Genomic DNA, 24,678 nt, shown 5'->3' on the forward strand with positions numbered 1-24,678 from the left:
ATGATGGCTACAGAGACAAGGGGAGACAGTGCTTCCTGTGGCAGGTAGTCAGTTACTTACCCTTCACCCACTTCCTACTTGCATGCTAACAGGACCCTAATTTGGTTTAGAGCCAAATGGTCCACATCAATCATGACAACCCTGCCCCCATCACTGCCCCCTCCCCGCAGCTGTGGGTTTGCCATGAGATCCATTTCTGGTTAGGGAGAAGGGGAAGTTTTTGCTTTCCTAACAGAAGACCCAAACACAGCTCTCTCCACTCATCTCCCTTTTCTTTCCTTGGACAGTGAGTGCCCAAGCTGCAGCAGTCTTGTTGTGACAAGGGGCTGCTAAGCCAGCACACTGAGAATATGGATCAGAAACATAGGAGCCTAGGTTGTTGAAGACCTGCACCTACCTTGACCCACCTATCTTTTGACTTCTTATGCAAGCAGAGCAGGGAATCCAACCCAATGTGTTTCAGACACTGAGTCAGGTTCCTGTTAGAACTAAATGCATTTTTATATACCACCAAACTTTGGTTTGGGCAGGACTCAGTGAAAAGAGTGGCCTGAGTTGAAGTTGTTAAGTAGTCTTTATTTTTACTTTTTAAAAATATTTATTTATTTATTTGAAAGGCAGAATTATAGAGAGGCAGAGGCAGAGAGAGAGGTCTTTCATTCATTGGTTCATTCCCCAAACGGCCACAAAACAGCCAGAGCTATGCCGATCCGAAGCCAGGAGCCAGGAGATTCTTCCATGTCTCCCACAGGGGTGCAGGGGCCCAAGGACTTGGGCCATCTTCTACTGCTTTCCTAGACCATAGCAGAGAGCTGGACAGGAAGTGGAGCAGCCAGGACTCAAACTGGTGCCATATGGGATGCCAGCACTGAGACAGCGGCTTTACCCACTATGCCACAGTGCCGGCCCCTATTAGGTAGTCTTTAGACAGATAAACACAGCAAGGGAGAAGGGTATTGCTATGTGAACTGAGGAGAGGGGGTTGCTCAGGAAAAGGTAAGATGTGCCAAAGTGGGACTGGTATTGTGGCACAGTGGGTTAAGCCAGCACTTGTGACATCCTATAGGAACACAAATTTGAGTCCAAGTTGCTCCACTTCTGATCCAGCTCCCTGCTAATGCACATGGGAAAGCAGCAGGAGATGGCCCAAGTCCTCGGGCCCCTGTACCCGTGGGAGACCTGGATGGAGTTCCAGGCTCCTGGATTCAAAGTGGCCCAGCCTCAACCGTAGTAATCAGTTGGGAAATGAACCAGAGGATAGATGATTCTCTCTATCTCCCTTTCTCTCTCCTCCACCTCCATCTCTCTCTTGCTCTGCCTTTCAAATAAATAAATAAATAAATCTTTTTAATAAAAAGTGCCAAAGCATATGTGGGACAGTAACATTGTAGGCTGAAGCATGTGGAACAAAAGAGATGGGGCTGGAGACACAGGCTGTGGCTAAGACATAAAGAATCGATAAGCCTACAGAGAGTTTAGACGTGAATCTTTAAATGGTTTTTAATGCAGTGAGAAAGAACCGTATGGCTCTTTGGAAGGATTACTGGTTAAGAAGGGAGTGAAGAGGAGCATGGGTAAAAGCCTGAAAATCAACAGAAGAACTGGGTACTGACTGTGGCAATGAAGACAGCTGTGGGGATGGAAACGGACCTTGTGGGTAGTAAGGACAGCACGCAGCAACTGGTGTGGGTAAGAGGTAAGGAAAGTTAGATAATTATGGGTCTAGGTTTCTGCTTGGGCACTATAAAAATGTCCAAGACTGGAGGAGGAGCAGAGAACTTTCTGGGAGGTGGGAAGATCAGGCCGTTCACCCAGAGTGTGAAATACTTCTGAGACACCTGAGTGGTCTTTGGACCTTGGATAAATTAGTTTGGAGGGTAGAGGAGCAACCTGTTCTTGAGACAAAGGAAGAGCCATGTGTGTAGTAGAAAGGAACCAGAATGTGCCTTATAAAGTCAGCAGAGGGGCTGGCCGCTTCACTTCCCATCCAGCTCCCTGCTAATGTGCCTGGGAAAGCAGCGGAAGATGGCCCCAAGTACTTGGGCCCCTGCACTGAGGTGGGAGATCCAGAAGCAGCTCTGGGCTTCTGCCTTCAGCCTTGCTTAGCCCCAGCCATTGCAGCCATGTAGGGAGCGAACCAGCAGATGGAAGATCTCTGTCTCTCCTCCTCTATCTGTAACTCTGCCTTTCAAATAAATAAAAAATAAATCTTGGAAAATAAAAAGTCGGGGGCCAGCGCTGTGGTGCAGTAGGTTAATCCTCTGCCTGTGGTGTCGGCATCCCATATGGGAGTTGGTTCATGTCCCAGATACTTCTCTTCCAAGCCAGCTCTCTGCTATGGCCTGGGAAAGCAGAAGATGGCCCAAGTCCTTGGGCCCCTGCACCCAGATGGGAGACCTGGAAGAAGCTCCTGGCTCCTGGCTTCAGATCTGCTCAGTGCCAGCTGTAGCGACCATTTGAGGAATGAACCAGTAGGTGGAAGAACTTTTTGTCTGTCTCTCTTTCTCACTGTCTGTAACTCTACCTCTCAAATAAATAAATAAAATCTTTAGAAAATAAAAATAAGGGGCAGGCACTGTGGTGCTGCGGGCTAAAGCCCTGGCCTGAAGCACTGGCATCCCATATGGCCGGTTCTAGTCCCGGCTGTTCCTCTTCCGATCCAGTTCTCTGCTGTGGCCTGGGAAAGCAGTGGAAGATGTCCCAAGTCCTTGGGCCCCTGCGCCCGCATGGGAGACATGGAAGAAGTTCCTGGCTCCTGGCTTCCTATCGAGGCAGCTCCGGCTGTTGTGGCCATCTGGGGAGTGAACCAGAGGATGGAAGACCTCTCTCTCTGTCTCTACCTCTCTCCGAAATTGTCTTTCAAATAAATAAAATAAATCTTTAAAAAAATAAATAAAAATAAAAAAATTGGCAGAATGAGAGGTGACTGTCAGGTGCTACTGCTACTGTCACGTGAGAACTGTTTATAAAAATCAATGAGCAGAATCCAGAAATAACTGGATGGTCAGAAACCAATGTGTGTACATCACTGCAAAAATTAAGTACGTCAACGACTGCTTCCAAAAGCTGTGATGCTAGCAGCCTATTATCCTGCTGGGTGGATATATGGAGATGACAGTTCTTTGCTCAGGAATCTCTACATTACATTCACTGATTTTTCACATCAAGAACTTGATTCACAGATAAGACCTCTAAAACAGTTCATACTTCTAATGGTTGTTGAACAAAAAGTTTTAATAAAAATTCTAACAAATTCTGGAATTTTAAACCCATATTTGTAATTTAAAAATGTGAAAGGGGCTGCTATTGTGATGCAGTGGGTTAAGCTGCTGCTTGAGACACCTGTATCTCAAATCGATGTGTCCAGTTTTGAGTCCTGGCTACTCAGTTTCCAATCTAGCTTCTTGTAAAGGAGCCTGGGAGATAGAAGATAATGGCCTAAGTACTTGGAACTCTGATTGATGGCAAAATTAATTATCTTGAAGAAAACAACAGAATCTAAGTCAAATTTAATCATAAACACAGTGATTTAACATAGTATTCACTCATGTTTGCCATCAAAATGAGAAACTTCTAATTTTCTTAGCTTTGTTTTTGCTGTTATTATTTTTTTAAAGTTCTCTTCTGATAGAAATAATATCACTGTGGGACGGAGATGTGGCGTAGCAAGGTAAGCTGCAGTCTGCTCCACTTCTAATGCAGCTCCCTGCCAATGCGCCTGGAGGAAACAGCAGAAGACAGCTCCAGCGTCTGGATAGCTGCCACACATGTGGGAGACCTTGCGGAGTTCCGGGCTTGGGCTCCAGCCTGGCCCAGCTCCAGCAATTTGGGGGAGTGAGCCAGCAGATAGAAGATCTCTTTCTCTCTGTCTCTCCCACTCTTGGTTCTGTTTTTCTCTCTGTCCTTCCCTCTCTGTCTGTAACTCTGCCTTTCAAGTAAATAAAATAAACTTAAAAAAAAAAAAAGTACCACTGATGTAAGGGCAAACCATCTGTCTATCTTCTTTTGTTAGTGAAATTAACAATATAATTTTTAAACGCAGATGCAGATGCCAAGTTAATTTCTACAGTGTCCATACAGCATGGGTTTCTGCTCATCTGCATTCCCAACAGCATGTGGAGACCACTGTGTAGCTGGGACAAGAGTTCCCATTCAGTTTAGCAACTTGGGGTGAACACCTTTGAAAATGCAGCAGTGACAAGGAAAAGCTACAAAAATACAGTACCGGGAAGATGAGTTTTGCAGGGAGAGTTACACAATGCTATCCAGATGGTTAACAGAACAGAAAAGAAATTATTACGAACTGAGGAGGCAAAAGCCGCCTCAACAGTGGATTCTGAACACTGGTCAGCCCAGACCCCTGTAGCAGACATACAGGCTAGTGGGTGCCTGGAGCTCCTGCTGGTGTCTGTAAGGTAGCTCTGCCTCAGAAGAGGCTGTCAGCTACCAGAGCCTTGCAGGCCACACAATAAGGCAGCCTGCACTCGGCTCCCGCTTCGGTCCCCTGGGGAAGCAGGTCAGCACAGCAGGCTGTCAGTCCCTGCTCCAGTCTGACCATCAGCCATGGGGCTGTCAAATTCCCCATGAATATATCTGTATGTCCTGCTTGAGTGGCCACAAGTCTAGTCAGGAAGTAGACAAAAATGAGTCAAAGCAGTTGTTTCACAATGACCTTAACTGTGGGCCACAAATCCATAGCAGTTTTTTTTTTCAGAAGTGAATCAACAATAAAATACTTCAGCATTTTCTATAATTATTACATATATTTCTTTTAAAACCAAATTGTCCTATTGTGAGCTTTTTTTTAAAAAAAGTATGAGAATCCTTATTCTCTCTTTATGCCAAACATACCATGAAACAGGTTTTCTAGTTTTTAATAAGCAAAGAAATAAGCTTCCTGAAACTATACTCTTAACACTGACAAGAGATTCTTTAGGCTTTTTAATTTTTTTGGCAAATTCATAATTATTGTAACATTTAAATATTACACTGGAATAAAATATCTGAAAAGTGCTAATTTATACCAACTCATAAAAGCATGAACTCTTTATAATTTTGAAGAATAGTATTTTCATTTTTCAAGGATGTAACTCAATGAAACACTGTAATACAATACTGCTTGTAGATAATAATTACGGAGTGAATAATTCAGTTGGGCAGAAGAGATAACATAAGGAAAAACAGGACACGGGGAATGATCAATTCATTTTCATTTAAAGCCAAATTTGTTAGGTAAGAATTCATTACAATGAGAGTAAATATAATAAATTGTTTTTAGTAAAGACTTTCATATAATTTAAAAAGCTAACAAATTTAAAACTCTATCTGGTTTACTTCATATTGATTTTACAAACTTTTTTATAATGTGAAACATAAATATCAAGAATATTGCTTAATATGCTCATACATTTCCCAGTCACCTATTTTAATTATTGATATAATTATTATAAATGCTTTCCATCTATTCATTATATCTTCCAAAAACTTCCATACATTTAATAATGGTTGGCCTAGTCCTAGGAATTGTATATTTCTCAAAATTATATTACAGTACATCCATTTTGTCTTCTAATTCAAATTTTAATCCAGATTGACCTAGCTCAGTAAGTTTGAATCCTTAAAGCTTTTGTTGAATTAAATTTTGAGTTTGGATTATTTATTTGTGTGTTTATGTCTAGTTACGGTTAAGCCTTAAATGACCATGTATTTCAAAGGGAGAGGGAAAAGAACAAGCTGACACTGGGTTATGGATTAGCTGAAATAATTTATGTTGCGCTGTGGGTCACAGCTGGGGGCCTACTCTACACAGGCAGGAGCTGGTTTTTACTCGCCTGGGATCAGCTGAGGACAGACACTGGCCATGGGGGTGAGGATACCACAGACTAACAAACAGAATGGGAGCAGAGAAAACCAAGAGGTGACAGCTCTGGCAATAAAACTGAAGGCTTCTGGGATGCCACATGACTTCCTTGTATTTGAGGTCACCATGGTGAGGACAGATTAGAGCAGAAACTCTGCTTAAGGCACGTGGAAAGTCAAGAACACATTTTCTCTCAGGAAAAGCTCTAAGCAGAGGACACTGGAAACTTAACCAAAGGTCTGGTTTAAGCATCATTTTAAGAGCTCTTTTTTTTTTTGCCAAAAGAAATCTGTTAGGATCCTGGGGCAGGTCATACATCCCACCACCAGCAGGGGGCGTGCAGGTGCCATGAACGCACAAGGATGCGCACAGGCACAAGCTTGTCCCTGGTCTATGCAGTGCCTTGCCCTTCAAAGGGAGCCCAGAACCAATGGGCCTGGGAACACTCATTTGTCACTCTTGGACAACAAGATCATGTTGGATCCACTTCCACAACTCCCCAATAAGGAAGGGAAATGAGGTCAGTTCTAGTAAGTCTGGAAATTTAAATAATTATTACTCCAAAACAGAACTTTCATTCAGAAAGATAAATATAATCTGTCCAAGTACCTCAGGCTTTACAATTTTTTAAAATACAGGTCTGTTTATCCAGGACTTAGGTGTCCTAAAAAGTACTGACAAATGAGGGAAAAGCAGTGTTTCTCAAACTACAATACAAAGATGCATTTCCAAAGAAAAACCTGAGGTGTTCTTAGAAGCTGAGGTGTTTAGATTTCCTCAATGTGAAACTTCAGAAATTAAAATTTTAATCTGTGAAAATATGTTTTTTAAATTTCAAATAAAAGCACTGCAAGCATTTTATACTTAAAACTGGTTTTTTAAATGTTCTTAGGTTATCATCAAATAAGCATGTAAAAATTTAAAATCTTCGAGGCCAGTGCTGCGGCATAGTGGGTAAAGCCGTCTCCTGCAGCACCCGCATCACATATGGGTGCTGGTTTGAGTCCCAGCTGCTCCACTCCCAATCCAGCTCCCTGCTAATGCACTTGGGAAAGCAGCAGAGGACGGCCCACGTCCTTGGACCCAGAAGAAGTTCCTGGCCCCCAGCTTCGGATCAGCCTAACTCCAGTCATTGTGGTCATTTGGGGAGTGAACTAGTGGATGGAAGATCTCTCTTTCTGTCTCTGCCTCTATTTCTCTCTGTAACTCTGCCTTTAAAATAAATAAGCCTTTAAAAAGCATTAAATACTCAAAAACCTTACAGACCCCTAACACTGTATTTAGGGAAAAATTTTAGAACAGTTATTTTGATGATGTTTTTATTCTGTAAAAGACAATTATTTGAATGAAGTTTTTATTTTATCCAGAACAATTCTTTTAAAAGGAAGACAAACGGAAAATCAGTACATTAATGTTTTTCTGCTCCAAGAATTTTCCCTCTGCCAAGTTCTGGCTGTGGAGGCTGCAGGGGCAGTGTACATGAGGATGCACCTGCACATGAACTCCATTACAAAGCCCCAGGGCTGCCGTGTCCCCTCCCAGAACATCTCTGCCTGTCTGTAAGGGACACTCTGGACTGATGGACCCCTGGCCTGAGGAAGGAGCCCAAGCTTTCTCATGTCCTCCTAGCAAGTAAGCTAGTCCCCTGCAGCCCTGTAAGATTAAAAAGAAACCAGGACCCTGGTCTTTAGTGCCACAGGCAGCTTGAGAAATGGACTACAAACACATGGTCTACGGAGACCTCGAGGCCAGCATTTCAACCCAGGCGCATTTGTGAGCACAAGGACGAGGAGCGTCGTGTTGCTTGTCCAATGGCCTATTTTGGTTCAGAAGGCAAGCTGCTGGGGGCTCAGCTGCAAACGGGCCTCAGGGGCGTAAGCTGAGGCCACTGCATGCACAATTCACTTTCATCACTGTCTAAAGGGCTGTAACAAGTATGGGGAAGGTAACAGTTACCTGTTCAAAAGAATGGAGTCCACTTTCTTTTCCTAACCTCACCAAATCTTCCAAAATGGCTTTCTTCAGTTCCTGAATTGAACCACAGGAGGAAAATTACAAGATAAGCACACATTTCAAAATGCAGGTAGGGCAAACAACACACTTTGAGGAAAGTACAATGAGCCTTTTGCTGACAGGGGCTCCCCTGTGGCTCCCATCCCCCACACCTGCTCCCCAAAGTAAGCCCAGAACTCCCTGGCAACGTGCCAGTCACCACCTCTCACCAGGCCAGTGTTAGAATGAATGGGCTAAGGGACGACTCAAATGTTTCTAAGCGGTTCTTTGCCAATCTGGTGAGTCCAGGCGCTCCCAGCTGAGCCCAAGGCCTGGTGGGAGAGGTGGGATGTACGGCCGCTGCAGAGAAGGGGCTGAGTCTAAGCACCGCACAGCCATGGTCTTCCAGCGGACCCCGTGAGGCCATGAGGCTTCAGGAAGGTGTGAAGGGATAGAGTGCTCAGCAAGAAGATGGGTGGTACTTTTCAAGTCCATGACCATCTTTCCCAGGCCAGTAGATCCCAAATCCATCGCACATTTGGTGGACTAGAGCCTGGCCAGAACCACCAAAACACTTGGGTCTACTGTGACTCTGCTGTCAACCAGCTATGTGGCCCTGGGCAAGTCAACTCCTTTCCTGGAGTAGAAAAACTTTCTGTGATGTCTCCTGGTTCTAAAACCCAATCACTTACTAAACTTTCTTTCTTTTTTTTTTTTTTTTTTTTTTTTTCCGGACAGGCAGAGTGGACAGTGAGAGAGACAGACAGAGAGAAAGGTCTTCCTTTGCCGTTGGTTCACCCTCCAATGGCCACCGCAGCCGGCGCGCTGCGGCCGGCGCACCGCGCTGATCCGATGGCAGGAGCCAGGAGCCAGGTGCTTTTCCTGGTCTCCCATGGGGTGCAGGGCCCAAGCACCTGGGCCATCCTTCACTGCACTCCTTGGCCACAGCAGAGGGCTGGCCTGGAAGAGGGGCAACCGGGACAGAATCCGGCGCCCCGACCGGGACTAGAACCTGGTGTGCCGGCGCCGCTAGGCGGAGGATTAGCCTAGTGAGCCGCGGCGCCGGCCCCACTTACTAAACTTTCTAAGAAGAAACATGGGTCTTGGGGCTGGCGCTGTGGCGTAGTGGATTAAGCAATGGCCTGTGATGCCAGCATCCTATATGGGTGCTGGTTTGAGACCCAACTGCTCCACTTCTGATCCAGCTCCCTGCTAATGCACTGAGGAAAGCAGCAGAGGATGGCACAAGTGCTTGGGCCCCTGCACCCACGTAGCAGATCTGGAAGAAGCTCTAGGCTCCTGGCTTCGGCCTGGCACAACCCTGGCTGTTGTGGTCATTTGGGGAGTGAACCAGTGGATGGAAGATCTCTCTGTTTCTCTGTCTCTCTCTGTAACTCAGTCTTTCAAATAAATAAACTTTTTTTAAAAGAAGAAATCTGGGTATCTTCAACAACAACAAAAGTGACAAGTCTCTGGCTCACAATTCCTACTATGTATAAAGTTATATCAGAAATTCCCTGTGTTTTTGAATTTCACTGGCCTGCATCTCATTACACACTGTCCTGAAACGTTCAGTAGGCTTTCAGGAAGCAGCCCCAAGATACCAACCTTATTTATGCAGAGCTGTGTATAGGTCCCTTCAATCCCCCTCTTCTGGGCCCAAGTGGGCATCACCTCAGGGTCAGGCACAACAACGCCCACCAAAAAGGCCTGCAACGCCCACCAAAGGGAAAACACGGTCACGACAAAAGCTTTTCAAGTGGCTATTTGTGGCCCAGCATTAAAAATAACCTCCCAGTATTCACAGGCTCCACCCTTTTCTAAAAATAAATATTTGCTTACAAAACACTTGCTCATACGTTATGAAACATTTCCAGCAATGTATCACACATCCTTGTGACTATTCATGTTCTGATATATTCCCCTAAATTTTAAGGGAAAAAGAAAATGTTCAAGGGCATTAAGAATAAGTGAGGTTAATGTGCCAGGCATCTCTGATGCTTATAGGAACCTTATCAGCACATCTCTAAGATGCTAAAGCAGCACTCTAGGATTCAGAGTCTACGGTAAACACGTTTCTCAGGATTCCCAGACCATTTTGAAATTGTTTCACCAACATGATCCTCATTCGTGAAGATATCTATACATCCACTTTATTTTTTAAAGCATTTTCTTCAAAAAAGGGAGTCAATTTTATCTAAGTGCAATGATAGTGTAGAATGTATTTGATATCTTTGATGTAATAGAGCATGCCCGTGATCTTGCTGACATCAAATCTAAACGATGCTGAAAACAAAATAAGTATAAACCCCTCCAAATAATTTATTACTAATAAGCTGAATTATTACTGGTGCCATCATTTGGAATGCTGCACACATTTACCTGTGAAGTTAACTTGCATATTTAAAAATTAAAACAGTAGAAACATTGAATCTTTCTTTAGTATGTTAGCTCAGAAACCTCCTTGGAAGGAGATAGAGCACAGGTTACAAGTAGTGGGGATGTTCAGGAAATGTATTACTGGACCAGACTGTAAGTAATCGAAATTTCTCCCAAGGTTTAAGACACACAGGACACTCGTACTGTCTGACTGGAGAGAAGTGTTCAATCTGATTTCCCAGCAGGCCCACTATGGGCGGAGGGTTGAAGCGTAGGGCCTCACCTTTAAGCTGTCCCCATGGACATAGACCTGTGCCACAGGCTCACTTCGGATGTAGATGTTCTCAATCTTCTCGGGTGCAACATATTCTCCCTGAGCAAGTTTAAATATGTGCTTTTTCCGGTCAATAATTTTAAGAGTTCCTTCCTGTGGAGTTAGACGAATAGCTCTGTAAGAAAGCAGCCCTTCCAACCCTGAACCCTGCCCCACGCCACCCTGCAGACTCTGCCCTCTTCTGCTTCCCCATCTTATATAGCTGCTGTGCAGCTGGAGAGAGCCCGCCAACGCCAAGGGTTGATGACACCCAAGCTGGGCCCTAAGTGCCCCCTGCTCCTTCCTCTCTGCAGTGAGCCCTGTCCCACTCTGCCACCCTCTCCCATGCATGCCTGGCAGGGTGTCCTCACCCCTCCCTCAGAGCAGAGGTGTCCTCAACAGCATCTTCAGATTCACTCCCCTAGACCGCACTGAGTTTTCTCATCCCAGCTGCTGTCCTCATCCCTAGAACAGTCTCTCCAGCTCCCCACATACAGCACAGGTGGCACCAGGAGCTCTGGCCCTCCAGGGCTCCTGTGCACCTCCCTGACTCCCCTCAATCGTCCTGAGTTTCCAAGTGATCAGGTAAGTTCCTCTCTCTGCTCTCCCTGTGCCTTGCTCTTTCCTGCCCCTCTTCATTGGCCACTCCCATGCCTGAGCTTCCAGTCAGACCTCTTCCCTGGGCTTCAAACCCAGCATCTAACGACCCTCAGAAGGCTTCAAAGCCCAGATGGGCTGTCCAGCAGGATGCAACGCACCTCAGAGCAAACTCATCATGGCCCTCCTCCAGCATGTGCCAGACCCCCAGCCCCACGCCCGGAGACGGTGCTGCCGCCTGCCAGGCTCATGGGTCCTTAGCAATCCCTCACCACCAGCTGCTCCTTCCAGCAGGACCACTTCCTCACCAGATGCTGTCTACACTCTGTCCCCACTCCACCTGTGGGGCCCAGCAGAGCCAGAGAAATTTCTCTCAAAGAGGAAAGCAAGCAGGCCCTATTTTACTCAAAACCCAGGCTGGACATAAGGCACTTCCCCAACACCAGCTTCTTTCATTCTCATGTCACTCTGTAAGCTAGGTGTTGTCACCTCCACTTCACAGATGAGGAAACCAATAATCAGAGAGGTTAGCTAGGAGGTAGGGGAACCAAGATTTGAATGCAAGTCTTTCTATATCAGGATACCATACTATTCTTTAATTTCTCCAACACTATTCAAAAAACAATTAATATGCATATGCCTTTGTAGACAATTTTTACTTAACTTTTAAAGATGGGCTGTTCAATATTATACATGCTATTCTGGAACATAGACAAAAAAAGAACCTCAACAATTCATTCAATGAAATGACCCCGGCTGGCGCCATGGCTCACTAGGCTAATCCTCTGCCTTGCGGCGCCGGCACACCGAGTTTTAGTCCCGGTCGGGGCGCTGGATTCTGTCCCGGTTGCCCCTCTTCCAGGCCAGCTCTCTGCTGTGGCCAGGGAGTGCAGTGGAGGATGGCCCAAATACTTGGGCCCTGCACCCCATGGGGGACCAGGATAAGTACCTGGCTCCTGCCATCGGATCAGCGCGGTGCGCCGGCCGCAGCTGGAGGGTGAACCAATGGCAAAGGAAGACCTTTCTCTCTGTCTCTCTCACTGTCCACTCTGCCTGTCAAAAAATAAAAAAAAAATAATAAAAAAAAAAAAAAACAATGAAATGACCCCAACACCATAATGGAGTTGTACATAAAATGGAAACCAGACACCAACTTACTACGAATATAAATGTCAAGCCAAACACAACTTTGTACAAGCAATTTTTAAAAAAAATAACATCGGCCGGCGCCGCAGCTCAATAGGCTAATCCTCCACCTAGCGGCGTCGGCACACCGGGTTCTAGTCCCGGTCGGGGCACCGGATTCTTTCCCAGTTGCCCCTCTTCCAGGCCAGCTCTCTGCTGTGGCCCGGGGAAGGCAGTGGAGGATGGCCCAAGTGCTTGGGCCCTGCACACCATGGGAAACCAGGAGAAGCACCTGGCTCCTGGCTTCGGATCAGCGTGCTGCGCCAGCTGCAGCGCACCAGCGGCCATTGGAGGGTGAACCAACGGCAAAGGAAGACCTTTCTCTCTGTCTCTCTGTCACTATCCACTCTGCCTGTCCGCCCCCCCCAAAAAAAAATCATGGTTAAGCTGACTTTATGCTAGTGTTATGGGTGGAGTGGGCCCTGCCGCCCCCTAACTCATGCAGCTGTTTAAACTTCAATGCTAATGGTTGATAGATTAAGGGTGGCTGCTTGACCTAATGACAGCGGCTGAGAGGTGGGTCTCGGGGAAGGGTTTTGGGTCACTGGGGGCGTGACATCAGAGGATGGTTCTCACAAGAGGGTTGATTATTTGAGTTCAAGTTTGGTCGAGCTGTTCTCCGCTTCCTGGCTCACCTCCCTCCTGACCGGCACCATCGGGCACCAGACTATGGAACCACCTGGTCCTGAACTGTAACCTCTAGACTGTAAGCTCAAAGAAGTCTTCCTTCCCAAGAAGCTCCTCTCAGGTGTTTCAGTTGAAGTGATAAACAGCGGACTAATACAGCCAGGAAGGCACAGTTCACTTTCCATGAGAAATGCAGAAAGGACAAATAGCTCATGGCTGCAGTAACAATTGTCATTAAACCTTGACAATGATTTAAGAGTAATGATAATGCTAAAAACTGCCTCCCACAGATGCCTTCCTGCTGTATGCTCTGGTCTCTGTGCCAGCTTATGTGAATTAATTCATTTGCTTCTCACAAGCCTATGCATGCTGGATGGTTTCATTCCAGGTATGGGAATTAGCAGCAGGGTGTCTAGCTTTAAGGGCCCACTTTGAGAAAAATAATATGAAATGACCTGCAGGGCAGGGAAGGGCTTCCCGGGCTGATGGGACAACCCAACCTCTGTAAGTATCCAAGGCCACCTGGCCTCTCGGGCCACTCTCCCTGACATCTGCAGGAATATTCCCTTGGTATAGCTTGTTTCACACCTCTAGGGTCTCTCTTCAGTACGTGCCATTACCATGCCCCGAGAGTCCTGCTCCCTCTCCCCTCCTGCCTGTCTGTCTGTTCTCCCCGGCCTCACCTCTGGTGAGTATGCTCTCCCTGCCATGTCTATCATGATGGATTGAGAACTAAAGATATATCTTCCCTGAGCCGAGTCCCTGGCTGAGTGCACAAGCCGAGGACACTTACGTGGCTGCCATAAGTGTAAGGGTTTCTCACGGCCAAACACAGAGATCCAAGCAGGGCCAATGGCTCAGCAGCTCACGGGCCCCTGCAAGGGCTCAACATCCTGTGTGCTGGCTAATCGTCAGCCCCTCAAAACGTCCACCTGAGACCTCAGCAACTCCCCAGAGGCAGAGCAAGTGTGCCCAGAGAGGGCTGCACCAGGCGAGGGCTCTTGGATTCAGGGGCACAGCCTTTCCCTGCCCAAAGCATCCACCCAACGTCTCCAGTATGCCAAGCACTGTGCTCCGTGCTGTGCAGGAATCACCTCAGGTGTCCCTCACCACAGTAACTACAGAAGGTAACAACGTTACTACCCCCACCTTAAAAAGAAGAAAAGGAGGCAAACTTGTTTTGGATGAAAGTCAGGGGCTACAGCCAAAGTTGCCATAGAGACTCGCTGTCTTCCATAAGTGAGCCAAGGAGGCACCAAGAGAAGGATGAAGCTGTTTTTACAGGGCTCCTGGAAGATCTGAAGGAACTCGGGCATCCTGCTGCCCAGCTTCAAGCTTTTCCCTTTGCCTGGTGCCACCTCTCAGCTAGGGGCCGAGTCCACACCATTCCCAGAGGGACGCACCCACGACCAGTTCTCCTTCTGGAAACTGCTAAGCATAGAGAGTCCATCTCTATGCTGTCCCCTCCTGAACAGGTTCCTCATCACTCTCACTAGGAAGGGAAGCTCTGGGGGCCAGATACGGAAGAATCTCCCGACCCCAAAAGGTGGGGGTCAGTGCTCTGGCATAGCAGCTAACCGCCACTTATGACGCCGACATCCCACATAGGCATTGGTTTGTGTCCTGGCTATTCCACTTCCATGCCAGCTCCCTACTAGTGGCTTGGGAAAGCATAGAAGATGGCCCACATGCTTGGGCCCCTGCCAACCACATGGGAGACTGGATGAAGCTCCCGGCTCCTGGCTTTGGCCTAGACCAGCCCTGGCCGTTACGGCTGTCTGGGGAGTGAACCAGTGAATGGAAAATCTCTCTCTTCCTTTTTCTGTAACTCTTTCAAATAAATAAATAAGTCTTAAAAAAAAAGGTTAAAAGGTATTCCTGAGTGATAAACTGGGAAGACACAGAGAAGGTGCCTGCCTCAGTGGGACAGACCAGATACACCCCCCTCCACCACCACTGCCAAAACATTTGGAGCTCCACGGTTCCCAGTGTACGCACCGGAAGCCACTTGCCGATGTCTCCAGTGTGAAGCCAGCCGTCACTATCCAGGGCCTCCTTCGTCCTGTTCTGATCTTTCAAGTAGCCTTTGAATACATTTGGTCCTCTCACACATATCTGCGGGGACAAAGGCCACAGCTTCTCTTAACCCTCTTAACCATGGCACAAGGGATGCAACAAAGGGGGACACAGACAGGCCCACAGAGGGTAGGCTGGGAACATTTCCCTTCCACTGGGAAGGCTGCTGGGGACACCGTGGGGATGGACATGGAGGACAGGCAGCAGCTGCCAAAAGTCTGCACTGTCTCTCGTCTTCTCTAAGTGGCACTTTTCTTTCCCCATTTCCTCCCCACTCTGCCTTCTTCCCCTGAGGCCCCCTGGCCTTGGCCACGAGATGCTCTGTGATCCTCAATGTGGTCTCATTACAGATACTGAGGGTTGGCTCATGCCAGCATGAACACCAGGCACTCTCAGGCCATCAGTTTCACACTCACTCCCATGGAATGAGCAAGCATCCCAGCTGGGCTTACGTTTGCTGGGAGTAGCAGCAGGCTATGCCACATTAAGGGGGAAAAATGGAATTTCAAATCTTGGGAACTCTCAAATCCTGATTTAGATCAACTGAGTCCCAGCCTTGCTGGTTGGTTGCTTCATAAACAGGAGAGGAGATGCTGAATTCAGCTGAGTCAAACTGAGTAGTGATTTTTTTTTTTTTTTTTTTTTGACAGGCAGAGTGGACAGTGAGAGAGACAGACAGAGAGAAAGGTCTTCCTTTTGCCGTTGGTTCACCCTCCAATGGCCGCCGCGGCCGGCGCGCTGCGGCCGGCGCACCGCGCTGATCCGATGGCAGGAGCCAGGAGCCAGGTGCTTTTCCTGGTCTCCCATGGGGTGCAGGGCCCAAGCACCTGGGCCATCCTCCACTGCACTCCCTGGCCACAGCAGAGGGCTGGCCTGGAAGAGGGGCAACCGGGACAGAATCCGGCGCCCCGACCGGGACTAGAACCCGGTGTGCCGGCGCCGCTAGGCGGAGCATTAGCCTAGTGAGCCGCGGCGCCGGCCCTGAGTAGTGATTTTTAAAAACGACTTTACATACAAGGTAACAGGAAGAGAGTTCCACTCCCTGTCTTCTTGCTTGCTTGTATTCACTACACGTGGCATCCGCAGACACGAATGGCTAAACCCTGAAATTTACCTCGCCCTCTCCTTTGCAGGTCCAGTAGTTCAGTTCCTCAACGTCGACAAGTTTGATGTGGTTGCAGGGCAGAGGCGCCCCTACGTGCCCTAGGACACCAAGCAAGGTGACATCTGTCAGTGTCACAGCAGCCTCAGCACTGAAGATGCTCCAGGCCCCATACCCACCCCCCTTCCCCGGCCAGCATGGGAAATTATGGACATTATTGCTTTTCCTCTAGTCATCAAAGTGCTGGTTAATGTGCATAGGAATCTTCTGGAAATTGTTAGACTGTAGACTCTGATCTAGTGGGCTGGAACGAGGCATGAGATTCCACATTTGTCATGGGCACCAAGGTGATCTTGCTGTTACACTTGGGTAACAAAGGAACAGAAAAGCGAGACAAGGTAACTTGACCCCCAAAAACAGAACCCCAATTGTTTTATGTACTCTAACCACAAAATTACATCTAAGGCATTCTCTCTAGTCATTGTGGTTATTACATAATTCACTGGCAACTTGGCTGTTTTTTTAAGTAGGTGCTGGCCAAGGTCCTGAAGAAAAGTGAGCCAGGTATATATAAACAATAAGACTGGGACATTTTTGTCACTCTCTTAAAACAGAAGTGGCCAAACCCTTTACAATGATATAAAGAGTTATCTGTCCTTGCATACCCAGTATCATTTGCAAGGATCCATGGTAAAGAAGAGTAAAAAAGGCAAAACCTCAATAGTTTACATAGGAAAACATAGAAGGTGACATCTGAGGGAAGCAAAACAGTATCCAAATGGAAGGGGATACACAAGAATTATTGGTCAATATGACAGTAGTGATAAGGTAAACATTAGGGAGTGATGACTTGCAGAGATGTTACCTGGAGTTTGGTACTGGCAAGTGATAGAATAATTTATTATGGGTCCTCAAAAAGCTCATAGGAAAACGCATATTACAAAAAAAATTTATAGATTTCAAATTTTTTGTACGAACTTATCTTTTCATTCCATTTTCTATCAACTTTTTGAAATTCTCTCCTTTATACAAAATAGGCTCTTTCAGCTAGAGTATAAAGAGAGAGAACTCAGAAAAGAGTTTCAATCCTTGGCCAAATTGATTTCAGTTGAGAATGTACCTACCATGTTTATGCTGTCTCAAGGTACTCTGAAAGCAGCACCGCACTAAGCAGTGTATTTCTTTAGAATGTAGCTTATCCCAATTTTTCCAGTTTAGAGTTGAACAAACATGAGCATAAAGAGTGGCCCCAGGCTCAATGGAAAAGCTGGGATCCTGCAGGCTTTCACAGAGTGGTCTGGTTTTTAGATTCTCCCTGTCTCTGGTATAAATTTGGTGACGAGCAATGCACAGGCTGCCTATAACAAACTTGCCTCCCTCTTGCCCTGAAAGACGCATCTTCTCAGAATGAGGGTGTCGATGGGAGCTGCTCCTTCCTGAGGTTCCCACTGCTTCCTCAACACTAATATCCCAAGAGGTCCTAGTTCCCAGAGGGCTTCTGAAATGACACTTTAAGAAACAGTGCTCAGGCCACTATGAACCTCGTTCTCCCTTATATGTCACATCCAATTCACAGTCTGCTTCCTTAATTCTAAAGTGACTGGCAGCAAAACTCTGGCATCTAAAATCTACAAAATCCAATGTTCTGAAATAGGCATTTTTACAGCTGGAGTTGACTCTTGTGACCTATTGTTTCTCTCTCTCTCTCTTGCTTTAATTTTTTTTTTTTTTTTTGACAGGCAGAGTGGACAGTGAGAGAGAGAGACAGAGAGAAAGGTCTTCCTTTGCCGTTGGTTCACCCTCCAATGGCCGCCATGGCCGGCGCACCGTGCTGATCCAGTGGCAGGAGCCAGGTACTTATCCTGGTCTCCCATGGGGTGCAGGGCCCAAGTACTTGGGCCATCCTCCACTGCACTCCCTGGCCACAGCAGAGAGCTGGCCTGGAAGAGGGGCAACCGGGACAGAATCCGGCACCCCGACTGGGACTAGAACCCCGTGTGCCGGCGCCGTAAGGCGGAGGATTAGCCTAGTGTGCTGTGGCCACGGCCCTCTTGCTTTATTTTTAAAAATACTTCTGTTCATCTATAAAAGAAGCAGGGAAACACTCACAAAAGCAACAAAGAAAACAATAGATCCATAATGTCACAACCCAGACATAACCACCACTGATGTTTTTCTTCTGTTTCTTTTGCTGTTCATGCAGATTTACTTTCCACAAGGGAGCTTTAAGCCTGCTGCTTTTACCTGGCAGTGACCTGTGAACCACTCCCACATCTCCAGCCCATCCTACCTGAGGTCCAGTCCCCAGGTGTGGTGAAGGTGCATCCAGCTGTGCACTCAGTTTGGCCGTAACCTTCATAAACCTTCAAACAAAACATGGGAAACCACACAGTGGATACCCCTCCCTTAGCTGAGCAGCTACCCTTTCCAGCCAGTTATCTTCCCATGGAGCCACTGGTGAGAGGGGAGGTGCCTCGGGGTTTGGTGACTTCAGATGAAGCTGAACACAGACAACAAGCACTGCCACATTTGCTGGGAAGTTTTTTTGTTTGTTTGTTTGTTTGTTTGTTTGTTTTTTACCACAGACACTTAGTAGATAAAATCGTGTAGTCTGGGTAAAGGTATCTGACCAATAACTTTATATTTCATTTGGATGATAGTATTAAATGTAAACACTTAAAAATCCACTCCATGCTTTACTTTTGTCTCTGTTAAGAAATTCCCCCCTCCCACACTCCCGAAAATCAGTTGGGCCATGTTGGTGTGGGACAGGAAGACAGTGTAAGAAATTCAGTGGGTCATAAAGCATAAAAATTTAAGTATGCACAGTCATGAAACATATATGCCTATCTTACTTAAAATCCAAACCCCACAACCATGTTCCAATATGTGGCATAGGCAGGAAATTAATAAGTGTCAGCTGAATGGATAAACGAAGGAATGAGTCTCTGAGAGATGTCAAAACTTACTGAACCAAGTAACAACAAACAAAAGAGCTTTCACTTCCTCCCTTGTGCTCCTTTTATGGGTTGGGAGAGGAAAGACTTGAATTCTGCAGGCTGGTAAACAGGTGTAGCAGGGGTTTTCCAGAACACTGATGACCCATATATAGGTTATCTGACCCCTTTAGCCTCTGCTGAAGATTTGCCAGGGCCAAGGTAAAGTGATTTCCCAGAGTGGACACACCCAGGCTCTCCAGAATGTGGCAAGGACACCCTGGCTTTCACTGGCTTTCCCTCACAGGAGGGAGCTTATATCCCACAGAAATCTTGCCCCCAGAATCTTTCTCTGTACATGAGACGGTGTAATAATTTCCCTGCCCTAACACATCCCCACTGCTCCCAGGGAAGGTCACACAGTGTCAATACCTGGCAGCCCAGAGCGGCCCGGAGGAATCCCAGGACTGTTGGCGACGCGGGGGCTGCTCCAGTAACAATCATCCGCACACACCCACCAAGGCTGGCCTGTGGGGAGAGAGAGGCACTTGCCTAAGTATGAGGCCTGAGATGGCATCCAGCCCATTCTGGTCCCATCCAAGGTCAACCCTCATCAACTGGGCCCTAACTGGATCAGAGAGGACACAGGAGCTCAGGAAATTTCTTCCTCTTCCAAATGATAAACCCAACCTGCTCAGGCACTCACTCCATAATAATGACCAGCTTTTTCAAGAAAACTACCATTCATCTGTTTGACATTCAGACAAAAGGGTTCTTGCTTCCTTGAAATAAACAGCTACTGCTTCACTCTCCCATCATTCACAAGCACCCAAAGCAATTACTTAGGACAATTTCTTCCAACTTCCATTTTAACACTATTGTCTTATTTTGTAAACAAATCAATACCATCCTTTATTTACTATGCTGTGCAGAGCACAAAGAACATTTGAAACACTTTGTTTCTGTAAGTTGAGCCAAGAGAGTTTAAATATTAATTTTCATAGCTAAAAATAGAGGAGCAAGAAGAAAAAATGAATAATGCCATCAATTAACTACAGATTCTGTGGGTCATGAGGAGCTTGAAAACTTTAGTGGAAACACAGACATGAGTAATTCATGATCAACCTGGTTCGCAAGAGGTTGAAGGGATAGAAAAATGGCGTAGAAAAGAAGATTCACAGCCACTTGGCTAGAACCTGGTGCTGCCAGGAAGCCACCATGGCTAGGGTTACAGGGAGGGGTGAAAGGGACCTTTAGTCTAACTGAAGCACTGATCTGACCAACAAGGCCAAAGCCACCTGATGCCTGAGGAGCTCAAGGAACTTTTTTTTTTTTTGGACAAGCAGAGTTAGACAGTGAGAGAGAGAGAGAGAGAGAGAGAAAGGTCTTCCCTCCATTGGTTCACCCCCTCAAATGGCCACTATGGCTGGTGTGCTGCGCCGATTTGAAGCCAGGAGCCAGGTGCTTCCTCCTGGTCTCCCATGCGAGTGCAGGGCCCAACCACTAGGGCCATCCTCCACTGCCTTCCTGGGCCACAGCAGAGAGCTGGACTGGAAGAGGAGCAACTGGAACAGAATCTGGCGCCCCAACTGGGACTAGAACCCGGGATGCCAGTGCCGCAGGCGAAGGATTAGCCTAGTGAGCTGTGGCACCTTTTCAGAGGGCCCTTTTTACCAGCTGCCTTTGGCACACATAACATGTCACCAAGGATCACAGGGTATTACTGCAAGGGGGTGAGCCTCTCCGGTTCTCCTGAGAGGTCACTCACTGGACACAGGTGTCCCTCTGGGATCACTTGTTCATTTTCCTACCTGGATCTTTTTAAAGAAGAGCTCATCCCAGATACTGTCATTCCTGACGATCCCACTCCGGACCTCAGCCTGCTTGCGCTTGGCTGCAAACTCCAGGAGCCAGCGCTTTATCGGGCCGTCCGCCTGGCTGAAGATCTGAGCGAGACAGGTGGAGATATTGTCAGCCCCAGGGCCTGACCTCAACGCACCCCCTCAGCCACCCCATCCCTGGAAGAAGGCCCAGCCTGTCTTTCAGAAAAACCACACTCCACCATGCCCCTGCAGGAGGTCCCCAAGCAGGGGACAGCGGGCCCAAAGTTAACAGTGCCAAGGTCCAGGCGTGTTATATGCAGATGGACATTCCTGAAAGACAATCTCCCTAATCAGTGTTTTGAAAAGTAGGAAGAAATGAGAGAAGGGAGCAGGAGAAAGAGTCGGGGGATACAAGAGAGGAAGTAACTTCCTGGAGGTGAGGGAGAGGCAAGCAGAAACCACAGCAGCTGGGCAGTCCCTCAGCCTGGCCAGAGAACTGCAGGGCTCACCTTGTCGTACATCCGGTTCAGCAGTCGTGGCACTACTGGGAAGATGGTGGGGCAGAGAGCCTTCATGTCATCCGAGAGGAGGCGGATATCTCCCTGGAAGAAGCCGACACGCCCTCCATGGCAGTAGACAACAGACTAGAGGGAGAAGACAGGACAGGAGTCCCTTAGGGCAGTCGCTGCCAGCTACAGTCCAGAGCTATCTAAAGTTCTAGCCTACGTGGAGGGCATCCCAGGCCCCTGACCCAGTGTCGGCTGCTGCCATGAGACACAGAAGGCAGCTATCAGAGGCGACCATGGTCCCCATCTTCCCAGGATGTCCTACTTAGGGAGATGATACGGGAGACAGGGTGGAGTCCTGAGCCCTAGGGAGATACCACAGTGGCCATTTTCACTGACACCTGCCCCCACTCATTCCCAGGCCCTGGGCATGGGCCACCCTGGTGACACAGTCTCTGACACAAATTGTATCCTCTTAACATATCACTCTGGGTCTTAGGGAGTCCAAGGGCTTCCCCAGGGACAGTTCACCAACTCTGGGTGTGCCATCCACATAGGCACTGGAGATACTACTACAGCTGCCTGTAGGCAGGTCTGTGGGAAGCCAAGGCTTCCTAATGAGACTAGGGTCACATTAGGGACTGTATATGTGCTCCTTTCTTTAATGCTCCTAGCAATCCTATAAGGGAGGTGGGATTCCTCATCCTATTTTACAGGCAAGGAATGCAAAGCTGAGGGAAGTAAAATGACTTGCCCAGGGTCACAAAACTAGTTTAGGGGCACTGCTGACCCTCCATTCCAGGTCTGTGAAGTGGATCTCTCCTCAAGGCAAAATGGGAAAGGCTTACAGCCACAGCTTATTCATAGGTTAGCTCCTCAAGTGACACAAGCATGGAGAATTCTCTGTCCCCACAGTTGTACATGGATTCTCATCCAACTCTCTTTGTACCCTGACACAAGGCCTGTTTCAGGCTCCATGTAACACCAGCCCCCTCGATGGCCGAGGAACCATGACAGTTGGACTCCTCCACTTGACTGCTTTGCTTTCTTGGTTAGGAGCTGGTGAGTTACGAAAGGAAAGGAAAAGAAGTGCTTTAGCCATGAATGGAGCTGTCCTGTCCCAAGCTTGACAGCAAAGCACTTCTGTAAGGCTGCACTGGGCTCTGAGCACCTGCTGTTAGCTGGGGTGGCCAAGGTCCTCTGACCCCTCTGCATTACCTTTTGAGGACAGGCAGTTTAGACCTACTTCAGGCCACCCATGACAGGTGACACCGAGCTAGGGTTACGGGTTCTAGGCACAGACTGTGCCTCCCTGATGCCAGGGCCTTACCTGCACCATTCGCTCAAACATGTGTGCTAAAGGCAAATAGGAAAAGTGCACATCCGCACAAGTGGGAGCCCACTGACTCTGTAAGAAAACACAGGGAGCCCAGGCAAGTCCCAGTCAGCCAGGTGGGCGGCTTACCTGGATCACTCTCTCAAACATGTGAGCCAGAGGCAGGAAGGAGATGAGCACATCGTCCTGTCTCGGAAAGATCACTTTCTGCAGGTGACGGGCATGGGAGACAGAAAGGAAAGAAACACTGACAGGAAGACAACGAGAGAGTCATAAAACAATAAAGAGAAAACGGTCCTGAAGGGGCAGATGGGAAGAGGGGAGAGGGGAATGGGGGCAAGGAGAGAGAGAGAGAGAGAGAGAGAGAGAGAGAGAGAGAGAGAGAGAGAGATATCAAAAAGAAAAGGAGAGATGCGAAAGAAGAGAGAGGACATGAGAGGAGAGAAGAGGAGAGGAGGAGAAAGGGAAGAAGGGAGAGGTTGGGAGAGGGAGAGGGAGGGAGGAAAGGTACAGAAAGAAGAGACCGAGAGAGAGACAGGGCAGCATAGGAAGCGGAGTGTTAGGTCGCAGTGCCAGTGGGTCTAGGTTATCTGCAGAAGCAAAGAGCCAAATGAAGCACACATAAACCAGCAGAGCCAGCTCTGCAGGAAGTCTGTCGAGAGGACCTGCACCTCACCTGCAGTCACTGATGCCCGCCCTGCTCTCTCTTCCTCCCCACCACTGCAGGGTCTGCTCTAGACCCTATCGCTCCAGTCTCCCTGGCCACTGGGGATTCAGGGAGCCTTGGTTTGTGAGCACTTTCTAGTCCTTCTTCCAGGGAAAGGGGCTCAGAGACCTTAAGTCTATGTCAGATGCAGCTGGTGTACAAGCCCTGGAAAAAGGATACAAGGCCAAGCTCTAAAAAGATAGATGAGAGGCCAGCATCGTGACGTCGTGGGAAAGGCTGCCGCCTGCCATGCCGGCATCCCATACGGGTGCTGCTCCCCTTCCAAACTAGCACCTGCTAATGCGCCTGGGAAAGCAGCAGAGGATGGCCCAAGTCCTCAGGCCCCTGACACCCATGTGGAAGACCTAGAAGAAGCTCCAGGATCAGCCCAGCTCCAGCTGTTGGGGCCACTTGGGGAGTGAACCAGCGAATGTGAGCGTTTGCTCTCTCTCTCTCTCTCTCCCTCTCTCTTTAAATTCTGCCTTTTGAGGAAATAAATAAATATTAAAAAAATAAATAAAAAGAAAAGAAAGATGGTTGAACCTGGCTTCCCAGGTCACCGTCTACAACCAGGACCTTAGAGGGGAAAGCAGAGCAGGGGTCCCCTGTGTTCCATTAGCACAGGGAGGGCCCGGCCCATACCTCAGGGGCTCCTCCTGCCTGGCAGGGCCCTGCACCTTTGGGGGCTCTCCCTGGGCTGGACTTCCCCGTGGCCACCCTTTTGCAGAGGACTTCACTCTCCTGGACTGGTTCTGGACCAGTCTGGATGAACCCTGGGAGCCTGGCCCAGGGCTCTTAACCTTGGCTCAGCCACCAATCATTCCCCACAGGTTGCTGCCAAGAAACTTAACGTGGGGGCACGCACTCCACAGGCCATGGGGCAGGAGGGTGAGAGAGCCTCTCCAGGGTGCAGGAAAAGCCCCGCTCTCCTGAGGAGGTTCATTCCTTCCCGAGGGAAACCGCAGGAAATACTCACGTGTGGGAAAGGCCCTCCTTTCTTAGCTGGTTATAAAACACTAACATGCTTTTGTCAGGCCAAGAGATCAAGCTTTTTTGACTTTAGATTTACCTTTAAGGACAGCCTTATAAATTACCAGTTGCCGTTGTTTCTCAGACCCTAGTAGTCCTTAAACACAAAATGAATGAATTAAACCCTGGCTGACTTGAAAAATGAGGTAATAAGGATTACTTTCTAAGTAAAGAGTACACAACAAAACCACAATTTTCCAAGTCAAAAATG

The 24,678-nt window shown here is 47.8% G+C and overlaps 1 protein-coding gene across 21 annotated transcripts in view; it reads right to left on the bottom strand.

Annotated features, from left to right (window-relative positions):
* The window catches only part of ACSL6 (acyl-CoA synthetase long chain family member 6), a 62,695-nt gene that overhangs the window by 5,312 nt on the left and 32,705 nt on the right, over positions 1 to 24,678 (bottom strand). For 11 of the 21 annotated variants that reach the window (XM_008254877.5, XM_008254871.5, XM_089334578.1 and 8 more), the window contains 10 exons: positions 22,862 to 22,939; positions 21,400 to 21,534; positions 20,879 to 21,013; positions 19,500 to 19,595; positions 18,422 to 18,494; positions 16,144 to 16,232; positions 14,952 to 15,068; positions 10,515 to 10,658; positions 9,461 to 9,562; positions 7,817 to 7,888 (listed from right to left, as the gene is read on the bottom strand). In XM_008254877.5, coding sequence (XP_008253099.1) covers positions 7,817 to 7,888; positions 9,461 to 9,562; positions 10,515 to 10,658; positions 14,952 to 15,068; positions 16,144 to 16,232; positions 18,422 to 18,494; positions 19,500 to 19,595; positions 20,879 to 21,013; positions 21,400 to 21,534; positions 22,862 to 22,939 — 1,041 coding nt within the window. Of the gene's footprint in view, positions 1 to 7,816; positions 7,889 to 9,460; positions 9,563 to 10,514; positions 10,659 to 14,951; positions 15,069 to 16,143; positions 16,233 to 18,421; positions 18,495 to 19,499; positions 19,596 to 20,878; positions 21,014 to 21,399; positions 21,535 to 22,726; positions 22,805 to 22,861; positions 22,940 to 24,507; positions 24,542 to 24,678 lie in introns of those variants that run through there. The other 10 variants (XM_070075006.2, XM_070075007.2, XM_089334586.1 and 7 more) reach the window with 3 other exon arrangements.

Source organism: Oryctolagus cuniculus, chromosome 6 (genome assembly GCF_051225735.1).
Source record: "Oryctolagus cuniculus isolate XC-2025 breed Fujian yellow rabbit chromosome 6, ASM5122573v1, whole genome shotgun sequence".
Classification (NCBI taxonomy): domain Eukaryota; kingdom Metazoa; phylum Chordata; class Mammalia; order Lagomorpha; family Leporidae; genus Oryctolagus; species Oryctolagus cuniculus.